Consider the following 14646-nt stretch of genomic DNA (forward strand, 5'->3'; position numbering starts at 1 on the left):
ATTATTATTATTATTATTATTATTATTATTATTATTTTATGCTGCCTGTGTTTGAGTAGATCAATTCCTGGCTTTCCAAAATGATAGGCCCTTTTTATGTCAAGGGCTGTGTTAATTTATGACACAGTTAGTATCATCTCCAGTTTACACGTGAGGAAAGAGAAATGAAGAACGATTTAGAACAGACAGCTAGGAACTGACAGCACTTGGATTTGAACTGAAGCCTCAGGGTCTCAGATTCATTTTTGTTGTTTGTTTTTGTTTAGTGCTGGGATCAAACCCAAGAATTCGAACATGCAAGTACTCTACCAGAGAGCTGCACTCCAAGACCCTAGCCCTAGGTCTTGAGGGTGGTTTTGCTTTTTCCTAACATTTTTGGAGTTTATTTTTTTGAGAATATAAGTACGTGCATGTGTGCTAGCATGTGTGCTTGCCTGTTTGCTTGCGCGGAAGTCAGAGGACAGCTTGCAAGAGACGGGTCTCTCTACCATGTGGTCCTGGGAATCACACTCAGGTCACCAGGCTTGGTGGTAAGTATCTTTACCCACTGAGCCATCTTGCCCTGGGCCCAGTTTCTCCACTTTTAATTGTCATGTTATCCTGGTATCCAGAGTCACAAGGCTCGCTGTCCTAACAAATGCTAAGAAGTTGGGCACAGGGCCCGGCGTGAAGTGGGTGCTCAGTGGGTGTGTAAACTGAGGTAAGTAGAAAGTCTAGGCATCTGGGCAGAAGGGGGAAAAACACACAAAGATTTTACTATTCCTGGAAGGCTGGGGAGGTGGCTCAGAGTGTCTGTTTGGCCCTCCAAGTTTGACAACTCAAGTTCCATCCCTGGAACCTATTTAGAAAGCCAGACGCAGTCATACCTGACTATGATCCTCACACTCTGCGATGAGACAGGAGGTGGAGACAGAAGTCTATCCCTGGAGCTCGTGAGCACAGAATAAGCAAGGCAGAGGCGGAAACAAGGGACACCCGGCCTCAAACAAGGCTTAAGGCAAGGGCCTGAGTGCACTGTGGCTGCCACACCCTTACACACGCATCATACGCTCACACATGTACAAAACAATTCTGTAATAGACGTCACTGCTGACTATGTCTCATGCTTTTTATTTGATAAGACTCAACATCTTAGGAACTCTGATGACAATGAGTTGTAAAAAAAATAATTCAGAAAAAAAAATCAGACTAGGCAGAACGGGGTGACCCTGGGCAGAACGGGGTGCCCCATTAAGGTGGGTGGGTCCAATACTTGTCAGTCTTTTTGAGTGGCATGATGATGGGCTTTAACTTCCAAACAGTATATGATAGAGATAGAAGGAAGGTTGGTCTGGTCCCTCCCCCCTGATGCCACCTTCTGAATTTTCTTTCCATGTCACTCTGGGTGTCACTGGTACCACTTTCCTTATGGACAGCCAGGACCCAGTGGAAGTAATTTGGTGTTATTTTCTAATCAAGGAGCTATAGGAGATGGTGTCCCCACCATTCTGACTCCATATTCTCTCTAATTCAAGTCATTAATCTTACCCACTCTCCACAGCCCCATATAAAAATCCCAGGTAGACCAGAAGGCCTTCCTTCTGAGCCTGCTAGAGAATAAGACAGCTCCTCACCTCAGTCCTGTAGCTTATATTTCTTCCAATCCAGAGAATCACGAGAATGTTATGTTAAGGGACGTCTTCAGTCCTGTCCCCTTTCACACAATGGCCTAGCTTTAGGTGACTCAGAAGTCTAGAAGATGCTGGCAGTTGAATACAGAGCAAGTCTATTGATTAATCCAAGACCCCAAGACAGAACACATCAACCCAAGTCTCAGACAAACAACAATAATTTAAAAAAGGCAACCTTAGTTGGGTTACAGGACATAACAGAAAAACAAAAGTCATCCCCAAATCCGACTAGGGGGCCTTCCGGAAATGGACAACTCTTTGAAATGCTTGTCGAAAATCTTCATTGAACACAGTGTAGATGACGGGATTGATGAGGGAGTTTAAATAACCTAGCCAAGTGAAGAAGTCAAAGAGGGCCGGGTGGATCCAACAGGAGTCCCTGCAGATGGGCAGGACCAGAGACACCACGAAGAAAGGCAACCAGCAGATGATAAAGGCCCCCAGAATGATGCCCAAGGTCTTAGTGGCTTTCCTTTCCCGAGCCGCGGAGATCCTCTTGCGTTCCAGGATGCTATCTGCAAGCTTGATTTTCACCTGGTTGAAAAAGATAGGGGAGCCGGCAGTATGTGAGTGGCTCTCGTGGAGGCTGGGGTTGAGCGAACAGAGAGAAGAACCTGCAGAGCCCGTGATGAGCTGTGCCGTGGTGAAGCGCTTCCCGTAGAGGGAGGGCGGGTTCAGGATGCGGCTCCGGGCGGCCACGTATATGCGGCCGTACAGGATGATGAGCAGGACGGATGGGATGTAGAAGGCCCCACAAGTGGAGTAGATGGTGTAAGAGATCTGAGACGTGTTCACCAGGCAGTCGGACATCTCCTGCGCTGTGGCCTGCCGCCAGAAGAGCGGGGGGATGGAGATGCAGATGGAGATGGCCCAGACCGCCGCGATCATGGCTGCTGCGTGGCCTGCTGTCCGGCGTTTGCTGTACTCCAGGGCGTCGGTGATGGCCCAGTACCTGTCCAGAGCAATGACACAGAGATGCAGGATGGAGGCCGTGCAGCATGTGATGTCGGAAGACACCCAGATGTCACACAGGATTTGGCCGAAGTTCCAGGTGCGGGTGGTGGTGTAGGCTATGCTGATGGGCATGACCAAGATAGAAACCAAGAGGTCGGTGGTGGCCAAGGAGCCAATGAGATAATTGGCCGGGGTGTGGAGCTTCTTGGTGAGTAAGATGGTGGTAAGAACAAAGGCATTGGAGAGGACAGTGGCCAGCGTGATGGCGGACAGGACCACCACAAGGGAGATTTTGAGCGCCTGTATGACCTGTGGGTCCCAAGCCCCTGTAGCATTCAGGGATCTGTTGAAGGCCTCCTGGGGAAGGCCTTCTATGGACTGGTTTGGCAGAGACATGCTCAGTGTTCCTCTCTTCCCACAGACTCGTGTATATGCGGCTGCCTCCTTTGGGAGGGGTGGTCCCTCCCAAAGAGCAAGGTCATCCTTCGGCTAGACAGTTGTGAAGGCCATACATCAGAATGGAGCACAGCAGAAAGGCTTCAAGACATGACCAGGAAAAACACCAAGACCACTGCTAGCCGCTTCTGGAAGTAGACGAACCCCAAGGCATCTTGGGGTTCTGGAACTTTTCTCAGCAGACACTCCAGCCCAGAGAACACAAGACAGATTTGTTAGACAATTACCAGGGTCTCACAGGAGGATGGGCAGAGTGCTGGGGTTCTTGCCTTTGGCATTCTAGCTCTGTTCAAAACATAAGACCTCGACATACTTAACAAAACGTCAACATTTCCTTATTCATACTTAGAGAAGATTCTGGATATTAGGTCACTTTCAGAGAGCTTTTAAAAACTGAAGACAAGGCGTAGCGACTGATTCAGAGGTGTGCCCTCAACAGCTCCATTTTCCCAGAATCCTCCCGACAACATCAAGAGCGCTCAGCGTTGGTGCTATCCTGCTGACGGCTTTGAGTCCGATGAGACAAAACATTCCCGTTACCAAGACTCAAAGAATGCATGAGCTGGGAGAAGGCAAAACAAATGGGTCACTGCTGGTTCACGGAGATGGAGACATGTTCAGACACTCTGAGGGTTGAGAGAGAAAAAGGAAAAAAAAAAAGGAATTAGATTCTAGAAAGAGAATTCTGAAAGCTGAGGTGGTAAGTGAAAGGGGAATGGACTACTTTGCGCTGCCCCAGTTGCTGTGGACTTGACTTTCTCAAGATGGAGAACACGGCAGTGGTGTGCCCCACCCACACAATTCCCAGGGGGGACAGAGTGTCCTAGCTGTTGGAAGTATCACAGTTTTGTTCCAAGACCATGAAGTCAGCGCTATAAAGTGAATCAGAAAGCGTCACTCTATTTATGCAGCAATGGAAGCTAAACAAAACCCAGCTGGACCTGGGGGAAAGAAGGCTTCCAGAGAGAACACCGTATTGTCACCACACATTGCCCGAGCGTGGAGGGTGACATACTTCCACACATCTGACTTTCCAGACTTCCTAGAGTCAGCACATATGGTTTTGTGGGGGAGGGAGGAGGGGGACAGTGGTACTTCTTTTGAGACGTGGTCTCATGTAACCCAAGGAGGCTTTAAATTCACTCTGTTGCCTAGGACACCCACCATCATGCCTGGTTCTGGAAGGATTCTTTTTTTTTTTTTTTTTTTTTTCGAGACAGGGTTTCTCAGTAGCTTTGGAGCCTGGCCTGGAACTAGCTCTTGTAGACCAGGCTGGCCTCGAACTCACAGAGCTCCGCCGTCTCTGCCTCCCGAGTGCTAGAATTAAAGGTGTGTGCCGCCACCACCCGGCATTCCTGAATAATTCTTAAAACAAAGCAAAAACCTATGACTAGCCACGAATAGTGGCACATGCCTTTAATCCCAGCACTCAGGAGGTGGAGGCAGGTGGATTTTTGTGAGCTAGAGGCCAGCCTGATAGCAGCAATTTCCAGGTCAACAAGGGCTACATAATCAGAACCTGTCTCAGAGACAAGACAAAACAATAACGTCAACAAAAAACCTACAACAAGGGGGCTGGAGAGATGGCTCAACTGTTAAGAGCACTGGCTGCTCTTCCAGAGGACCCAGGATGCTCTTCCCAGCATCCACATGGCAGCTCACAACTGCCTGTAGCTTTAGCTCCCTGGGAGCTGACACCTTTACACCAATGCACATAAAATAAAGTTAAATTATTTTTTAAAAACTACAACAAAATACTTCATATTAAGTAAAGAAGTTAATTGCTAGTTGTAGTGATATTTTATTTGTATTTTAACAAATAAAGCTTGCCTGAATGTCAGAAAAGCAAAACAACCAGCTACTGGTTCTTACCTCTACGTCAATCTGAAATGTGATCCCGCTCCAGGAGTCTCAGAATGAGACTGTGCGCAAGAGCTGTCTCCTCCCGTTTTATATTACTCTCTAGGGCTGGGGTTAAAGGTGTGCACAGCCACCACCCAGTCTCTGTGGTAAACTAGTGTGGCTACTGGGATTAAAGGTGTGTGTCACCACTGCCTGGACTGTAAGGCTGACCAGTGCGGCTGTTTTACTCTCTGATCTTCAGGTAAGCTTTATTTATTAAAATGCAAATGAAATATCACTACAGCGGGTATCTGGGTTTCCTGAGGCAGGCCCACGGTGAGAGTACTGAAGTCGAAGAAGCTAGTATCATCTGAATAGCGGCTTTACTGAGAACCACGTGCCCGTGGCTGGAACGCTGCTATGCAAAGTGTGGACTTTGTCTGCAGCAAAGACTTCTGAACTATCTCTTAAGTACGAACTCCTGGGACCCAGTTGCCAGCTGGGGTCTCCCCTACTGCTGCTATCACCGACGTGAAGAAGTCTCCAGAGCTTATCAGCAGGTGGATGACTTGAACCATCTGCCGCTATTCAATGACATTCATGAGATTTGACTACAAGGTCCGACCTGGAATCTGGCTTCTTTTGCAGGCCGTGTAACAAATGAAGTAGATCAGCTCATTCAGGTGGGCGGCTTATCAACTATAAAATGAGAAGCAGGCATCTGTGTACCAGTGCAAGGAACAGCTCCTGAAATGGGCAGCACCTGCCGGCCAGTGGCGGCGCACGCCTTTCATCCCAGTGCTCAGGAGGCAGAGGCAGGTGGATCTCTGTGAGTTTGAGGATAGCCAGGTCTACAGAGCAAATTCCAGGACAGCTGGCTGTATACAGAGAAACCCTGCCTTGAAAGACCAAAAAGAAAAAAAGAAAGAAAGAAAAAGACAGGGACAGTACCCCAGACCTGCTGTACGCCACAGATCACATCAGCACAAATCGTCTTGCTGAGGGGAACACAGAATGCTATCCTAAATAACCATGCCAACATTACAGACAGAATGGGAGAGAGTCCCCAGGCCAACTCTCTGCTGGCTTTTCAATGCTAAAATTTGTCTTCAGCAAGTAGCTCAAAATACATAACTAATTTAATAAGTTTAATGACGGCTTTAGCTATAGTAATTTGTAGTAATATGTATGTTATCTATTGGGATTTGTGTAATAAAAATCCAAGGGAACAAATTTTCCTCAGTTTATCTATTTTTTATTTTCTAAAAAAATAAAACTATCTTTTTTTTCATTTTACATACCAATCCCAGTTCTTACTAATAATGGGAACAAAACTTTATAGCTATAAGCACTTACGTACTCAAAATTCTTGACTTTTCCTTTAGTGACGGTAATATATCCTTCAGTTGGCATGTCTACACGTAATACCCAGTGGTAGCAAGTATCCGTATTTTCCATAGTGTGTAGATGCATGTCTGTGACTTAAATGGCAATAAATGATTTAAATATTTGCTTTAAAAAGTTAACTGATAAATTTTAGACCCTTGAGAATTTTTTCATGATAGAAATTCAGTCCAGAAAAAGAATTCAACTTTATAAATGGGAACTGGATGTTTGGCCCCATGGGTTAGTTGCCTTATTTTTGTGTGTGTGTGTGTGTGTGTGTGTGTGTGTGTGTGTGTATGCAGTGCCCTCAGAGGCCAGAGAGGACATCAGATCCCATGAAGCTGGAGTTAAGGGCAGTTGTGAGTCCATATATTAGTGCTGGGAACCAAACTCAGGTCCTTTACAAGAGCAGCAAATGCTCTTAAAGTTGAGCCGTCTCTCCAATTCTCTTGTTTTTTGAGATAATAAGGTCTCAGGTATCTAAGATTGGCCTTTAACTTCTGATCCTCCTGCCTTCACCTCCAGACTGGTGGGATTTTAGTCACATCCAGTTTATACAATGCTTGGGAAGGACCCAAGGACTTTGTGTATGCGAGGCAAGCACACTACCATCTCTGTGGCATTCTCTGGTCTGACCCTTCCTAGCTGTTCTTTTTGAGACAGAGTCATGCTATGTTACCTGGGATGGACTAGAACCTGAAACCACCCTGCCTCTGCCTCCTGACAGGTGTGTCCCAGCGTATCTCTGACCTCACTCACCCCCACTCCCACACACAAACCATGAAAACCGTTTCGTGTCTCTTCCATGTGCTTCTGGATTCTGGGCTTATGTATTTCTGATTTTGAGCAAATGGTTGGTTTGGGAAGGTCTTCAGGCCTAGACATGGATGATGAGGGTCAGGCAAGGCTGAGGACCATCAACACAAGCCCATCTCTGGCATAATCCCAGCAGACGCCTATGGGCATGAGACCCAACAGACAGCCCTAAATGCTGTGGGGAGAAGGGGGAGCCAAGTAGTGTGGGAGATACTCAGCCTCATAGGAACCCTTTCTCTTTTCTTTTTCCTGATTTGTCTCTACTTTTGTTGTGAGTCAGAGTCTCACTGTGTAGGAAACTCTGACATCCAGATCTTCATATCTCCACCTCCCGAATTCCACTAGAATTACGATGTGCGCTGCTATGCCCAGCTTGGGGTGTGTGTGTGTGTGTGTGTGTGTGTGTGTGTGTGTGTGTATCTATGCATGTACGCATCTGTGTGAGATTTCAGGGACACCTGTGCCACAGTGTGTGTGAGGGTCTGAGGACCACCTCAGGTGTTGTCCTCAATTTCACCTTGTTTTTTGAGACAGCATCTCTCTTTTGTTAGTTATTTTTACATAAGGCAGACAAGCCTGTCCACAGCTTCAGAGGACTTGCCTCTTTTCGTCTCCCATATCATGGTAGGAGCTACTACACCTGGTTTTATGTAGGTTCTGACATGTGTGCCTGGTCTACAGAGTGAGTCCCAGGCCAGCCAGGGCTACATAGTGAGATTCTGTCTCAAAAAACCAAAAGAACAACAATAACAAAGAGCAGCCAGGTATGATGGCACATGCCTATAATCCCAGAAGTTTGCAGGTGGCAGTAGAAAGATTAGGTGTTCTAGGCCAGCCTCAGTTATATTTACTGCAAGTTTGAGGTCAGCCTAGGTTATAGGAGACCCTGTCTCAAGAAAGAAAGGAAGGAAGGGGAAAAATAACCATCCCCCCAAATAACCCTAAACTCTAAACTCCAAAATATATCCCCAAATTTGAAAGACGTTTTTATTAACACTGTTATCATTACTATTATTTGGAAGCAGGGTCTCACTTTGTAGCTCTGGCTAGCCTAGAATTCATAATATAAACCAAGTTGAGCTGGACTCACAGAGATGGGCCAGCTTCTGCCTCCCTGGTCCTGGGCTAAAGGCATGCCCAGCCTGTTTATTATTATTATTATTATTATTATTATTATTATTATTATTATTATTATCAGTATCATTATTATTAATGGCATTCTTGCTATGTTACAGGCACTGAGCCAGTCCAGGGCCTGAGTCACCCAACCTGTCCACTGGGCAATCTATCTCCCATCTTACAAAGTGGCCAATGGGTGTTCAGAGAGGTGATGTCACCGAGTTGGAAGTAGAAGGACTGGCTCCAGAGCTCTCCAAATCTCTACCTGTCTTCAAATTTTGCAATCCAGGAAGAAAGCCTCAAGACACAGGTATGGCCCCAGGGGTAAAAGGTGACAAAACAGTTTTCCTGCCTCCTCCTTGCCCTGGGCTCCATTCCAAGCCTACAGCTGCTTTCCCTTCCTACGGCTCACACGGCTCACATGGCTCACACGGCTCACACGGCTCACACGGCTCACACGGAAGATGCAAAGTCAGATTGGATCCTTAGGAATTTTCTTGCCTGCAGACAGCCAAGGTGGACTTGCTACTGTCATGGCCCACAGCAGGCTGGTGTGACTGCCCCGTACACTCAGGTGCTCCAGATGGTCCTGAGACTCCCTGAAGGAAGAGTCATAGGCTGGTAGGTAGGCAAGCCCTCAGTGCTATCTTGGGAAGAGGGACAGGGACGAAGGAAGTGGCCTTGGTTAGGGGTTTGCACTGGAACTTTTCAAGGAAGTGACATCATCTGAGAGCCTTCAGCTTTTCCTTTTTCTTTCCTGAGCCATGTTGGGAGACTTATCCCTAATCCTTTCATCTTTGGAGGCACGGACCACAGATCCACAGACAGCGGCCTTTCTCCATCACAGCTCAAACAATAACACAGACACACAAAGAAGCATGACCATTAGATGCTGTTTTCACCCAGGAGTCCTGGCTCTTCTGGAACTCACTCTGTAGACCAGGCTAGCCTTGAACTCAGAGATCTGCCTGCCCCTGCCTCCCGAGTGGTGGGATTAGAGGTGTGCACCACCACCTCCTGACTCGAGGGAACAATTTTTAATCTGATCAAGCCAGTGTGTGAACAAGTGAGACCATATGAAGTATCACAAACTGAAAATAAAGCAAAAGTTGGAAGTGCTCATAGACACAGCATTTGTATTGTCTCAAGACACGAACGATGTGATGACCACCCAAGGACCTATGCTCCCATTTCTGTTCATGCTAGCTCGATGGACAAACAGACAGACTTCTATGTTTGCAAGCTGATGGGAACATGAATGATGTTGGTGGCCCCACCTGTAAGAGCAAACAACCAGAAACAAATAAATTGATCCTCAAGGGGGAGTCCTTCACACCCCTAACACAGAGGTCTATAGTGCCCTATTTTTATTTTCATTTTATTTGTGATGTGTGTGTTGAGACAAAATATCACTGTGTTGCCAGGGCTTTGTGTATGGTAGGCAAGCATCTACCAACTGACCTGCATCTGAGCCCTCTTTATTCCTTTTTTTTTTCTTTTTTCTTTTTTTTTTTTGGTTTTTTGAGACAGGGTTTCTCTGTGACTTTGGAGCCTATCCTGGAACTAGCTCTGTAGACCAGGCTGGTCTCGAACTCACAGAGATCCGCCTCCCTCTGCCTCCCGAGTGCTGGGATTAAAGGCGTGCGCCACCATCGCCCGACCCTCTTTATTCCTTAATCTGCACACACATATGTGTGTATATACATATATATACACATATAAATACATATATACACATACACACACTACTTTGTAGGAAATAATGTATTTGTAAACAAAAGTCTGAAGAGATTAGAGTCAACAGAAAAATAAACTGAATGGGGGAGAGGGAGAGAGGAAGGGAGGGAGGGAGAAAGGCGGAGGAATGGAGGGGGGGAATGGGAGAGAGAATTGCCTAGGGAGAGAAGTAGGAAGCCCTGGGTGACTCCCACCAGGACCTTCACTGTACCAGCTCAGTCTTCTCCCAGCTGAGCCAATTCAAACCGTCCTAGCAGGCCCTGGAAAGCCACACAAGACAGACTTTCAGTTCCTCCCCCCCCCCCCCCCCCAATCCCCAGGGTGGAATCTGAAGTCCCTTTACCTCCTGGCCCCTCCTCATCTGCCAACTAGAACAACACCAGTTTTCTCCCAGAATCTTCCTATGGTTGCAGCAAAGTCAGGACACCCTAGGGAGAGGAACCAGCACATAGCAGGGGTCCTCCCCCAACCCTTAGCCTAAGCTTCCTGCCTGAGGCTCCCTGGTAGATCAACCTCCTTTCCTTTCTGAAGGGTCTTTAGCTGAGTCATGAAACCGGCCAGAAACAAAGCGGAAGTGTGGCTCTCTTGGAGCTGTAGCAGCCAGTCGCAGCCTTTTAGAGGCTAGGGGGAGATCTAGGGCTTTCTGATCAAAGATGTGTTGCAGTAGAACAAATCCCCCACAGAGGAATTCATGTCTGCGTTCTCTGTTGTACGGATGAGAGAGCCCTGGGCAGGGAAATAGCTCTCCACAAATCTGAGAACTTTCCCTTTTACAAAAGGCCTACACAGCTGTTATCTGATTCCGCTCCCTATCCTGTGTGAGCCCGCCAACAGTCAGAGTCCTTCTCCACGGGAAAATCAAGGTATCACACGTGCTTCCCAGAGACGGAGTCAAGGGTAAACGTAATGTATGTGATTGAGACAGGAAAAATCTCATGGCTGTGGCTGTGCGTGCGTGCGTGTGTGTGTGTGAGAGTGTGTGTGTGTGTGTGAAAGTACTAGTTTTAAATTTTAATCAGTATCTTGAGGTACAAATACATCAGTTTCAAGGTTTAATCTCTTAAATTATGAAACCTGGGAAATGGGGCTGGAGAGATGGCTCAACAGTTAAGAGCATTTGCTGCTTTTGTAGAGGACTCCACTTTGGAACCCAGCACCCACTCAGGCAGCTCACAACTCTGGCCTCCTCCGGCATCTGCACTCATACATGTGGACACACATACAATTAAAGAATAAAAATCTAGAAAATGGTTGGGCATGCTGATCTTTAGTTTTAACACTTGGGAGGAAGAGGCAGGCAGATTTCTGTGAGTTTGATGTCAACCTGCTGTATAGAGTGAGTCCCAAGATAGGCAGGCTCTGTAGAGAGATTCCCATCTCAAAAAAAAAAAAGGGGGGGGGGGAAGATAATCACATTCTTTTTTTTTTCTTTTCTTTTCTTTCCTTCCCTTCCCCTTCCTTCCTTCCTTCCTTCCTTCCTTCCTTCCTTCCTTCCTTCCTTCCTTCCTTCCTTCCTTCCTTCCTTCCTTCCTTCCTTCCTTCCTTCCTTCCTTCCTTCCTTCCTTCCATCAGTGTCTTGTATCCCAGGAGGGCCTCAAACTCATTCTGTAGCCATGCACATTGTTTGTGTGACCCTGGACCAACATCCTAAGCAAGCACTCTACCGACTGAACTACATCCCCAGCCCCAGCAGGTAGATCCTTGGCCCAACACTCCATGCCTCTCTGCCCAGCCACATGAGGAGGGCTGGGGCTGAAACTCATAAGTAGAACACTTGCCTGGTGTCCAGCGGGTCCGGGGGTGGATCCCCAGCACCGAGAAATAAAAAGCATGCATGAATGTCGACTGAAAGACGCAGGATGAATGCAGAAGCGGCTCGCAGGAACTCGCTCTTTGTAACACCCCGAAATGGAATCCCCTAAACAGACAGTAGCGGAAGTGACGAATAACTGGCATATTCACACAGCATCCGCTACGTCAGAGAATGACCCCAGACACTCTCACAACCACATGAGGTCAAGAAGCAGCCAGAGGGCTGGAGAGATGGCTCATCGGTTAAGAGCACTGACTGCTCTTCCAGAGGACCTGAGTTCAATTCCCAGCAACCACATGGTGACTCACAACCATCTGTAATGAGATCTGGCGCCCTCTGGCCTGCAGGCATACATGGAGGCAGACTTTCTATACATAATAAATAAATAAAATTTAAAAAAAAGAAGCAGCCAGATACCAGATGTAATGGGACTTTATAAAGTTCATAGCCTACAAAATGATCCCCTCGGTAAGAACAGGATCCAGTGCGACTTCCAGTGTTTTGTGTTGAGATGTTGCCTTGCCGTGGAGCCAAGGCTAGTCTCGAACTAACCTGCGTTGATCCTCCTGCCTCATACGGCCAAGTGCTGTCATGACAGAGAGACACCATGGCTGGGTTTAGAAAGTGAATCTTAAAAGGGGAGGGAGCCTCTGGGGGCAACACATGTTTTGTTTCAGCAGCTGTGAAAATTCACCAGGCCATGCACTTGGGTTTGGCGACTATTTGCTTTTAATCTCCTGAAACTGGCCGGAAGAGCACCCAAGGTACCAGTTTTATGGATCGCAGGCAGAATCAGACCCATCAGGTGAATTTCTATGCTGTTTCTTCATGTAGAAAATGAAGACACTAGAGGCCCCGGCACCGCCCAGCTAGCTGCTGCGTGTGACTGGACTATGTGGGGTGCAAAGTGTCAGGTGTCTAAGGCTTCACCACTCGTAGCTACCGTGGCCCCCAAGCTACCTGCTGCTTTCTATGCTTGTATTACCCAGAGTCAACTCTGGTGGAAAAGGATGGGAAAGTCTCAGAACCAAACAATTCCTAGGCTGTAAGTTATGCCCCGTTCTGAGCAGTACGATAAAAATCTTGCACAGTCCTGTTTAGACTGGCCCAGAGGTGAGTCATCCTTCGCTGGTGTAGCCATGTTGCACACGTGTGTGAGCTCACCCAGGAGCTGTCTCCCCTGCAGACTGACTGTTCGGCCCTCACAGTGCTTGTGTTCAGGTGTCCCCTATGTGGCTGGAGCTTAACACGACAGTGCCGTCTACATCATTCACCCGGCTCCTTCTCATGGCTTAGGCATTATATTATAAATCTTGCATCACCACAAAAAGATGAATGGGTTGGGGGGGGGCATGACAGTCACATAACTTAGAAAAAAAATTTTTTTGAGACAAGGTTTCACTACGTTGCTCTGGCTGTCTTGGGACTGGGTCTCTAAACCAGGTAGTCCCTGGACTCACAGAGATCACCTGCCTTTCCAGAATCTTCTTTTCAACTAAACACCTGGCCACGTCACTCCACCTGGGGCTTCCATGGCACTTAGAGACCCGGCGTGAGGAGTCCCTTCCGCCTCTAACACCTTCTGCTGCAGTTTGCCGCCCGCCTGTCCGTCCTTATACTCCCGCAAGGCATAGCTGCCTAGTTTTCTGTTTGTTTGGTTTGGTTTGGTTTTGGATTTTCGAGACAAGGATTCTCTATAGCTTTGGTGCCTGTCCTGGAACTAGCTCTTGCAGACCAGACTGGCCTCAAACTCACAGGATCTGCCTGCCTCTGCTTCCTGAGTGCTGGGATTGAAGGCCTGTGCCACTACCACCCGGCTAACTACCTGTTTTCGTGGGAGGGCTACCTCCTGCTCTGACCCTATGTCCTCCTATGCTTGGGAAGTGTCATTTCTTCTGCCCTCTGGTTGTCTCACTAGGCTGAGACATCCTTGTGATGTCTTTCCTAACCTGCCTGTCCTAACCTGCCCACCCTAGACAGCCCAGGTGCCCCTCCCCTGAGGGCCCACCACCATCACTAACTCCCTGGGAATTCCTGGAGGACAGGGGCCTGGTCTTGTTCCACCTATGACTCTGAAAAGAGACAAATACATGTTTATGTTGGCAGGGGAGGGAAGCGACCAGAGAGAAGGCTCAGTGGTTAAAAGCCTTTGCTGTTCTTGCAGAGGACCCAGGTTGGGTTCCCAGCATCTATGACAGACAACTCACCAATGCCCATAACTCCAGTTCCAGGGCACCCAATGCCTCTGCACCTCCTTGGGCACCTGCACTCACAAACACAAATCCACACACAAACACAATAAAAATTAACCTTTAAATGTTTTTGTCAAGACAATGACCAGATGGGGACTGGCCTGAAGAACAGGACTAGGCAGAGGCAGGAGTGCTATAGGGACTTTAGCTTAGCTCTGCCACTAATTCTACATAACTGTAGGTCACTTCCTTCCTTGACTCTGTTTCTCAAACTTCAAAAAGAGTGTTGGGCCAAATTAAAGACTCCATTGGGGAGCATTAGAAGCCCCTAGGGAGCCTTTGTAAAACAGACACAGCTGGGCCTGACAACACAGGCCTGTATAACCCCAACTATTCAGGAGGCTGAGGCAGGGAGATCAAAAAAGTTCAACGGCCAGCAGTGGTAGCGTGATGCATACCTTTATTCCCAGTACTAGGGGGTCAGGGGAGTGGCAGAGACAGGCAGGTCTCTGAGTTTGAGGCCAGCCATACAAAGAAACCCTGTCTCGAAAAACAAACAAAAACAAACAAACAAAAAATGTTTGGATGACACAGCAGTGAGTTTAATGCCAGCTTGGGCAACTGAGAGAGACATTGTTTTTTTTTTTTTTTTTTTTTTTTT

At 47.5% G+C, this 14646-nt stretch overlaps 1 protein-coding gene across 1 annotated transcript in view; it reads right to left on the reverse strand.

Annotated features, from left to right (window-relative positions):
• Window positions 1–1198: 1198 nt before the first annotated feature.
• The window catches only part of Htr1d (5-hydroxytryptamine receptor 1D), a 21418-nt gene continuing 7970 nt past the window's right edge, over window positions 1199–14646 (reverse strand). Inside the window, exon 2 of the mRNA XM_050154580.1 lies at window positions 1199–3706. Within this exon, the coding sequence (XP_050010537.1) occupies window positions 1899–3020 (1122 nt within the window). The 5' untranslated portion in view covers window positions 3021–3706 and the 3' untranslated portion in view covers window positions 1199–1898. The remainder of the gene's footprint in view (window positions 3707–14646) is intronic.

The sequence above is a fragment of the Alexandromys fortis genome, unplaced genomic scaffold (assembly GCF_014885135.2).
Source record: "Alexandromys fortis isolate MF-2015 unplaced genomic scaffold, M_Fortis_MF-2015_v1.1 scaffold_26, whole genome shotgun sequence".
Taxonomy (NCBI): domain Eukaryota; kingdom Metazoa; phylum Chordata; class Mammalia; order Rodentia; family Cricetidae; genus Alexandromys; species Alexandromys fortis.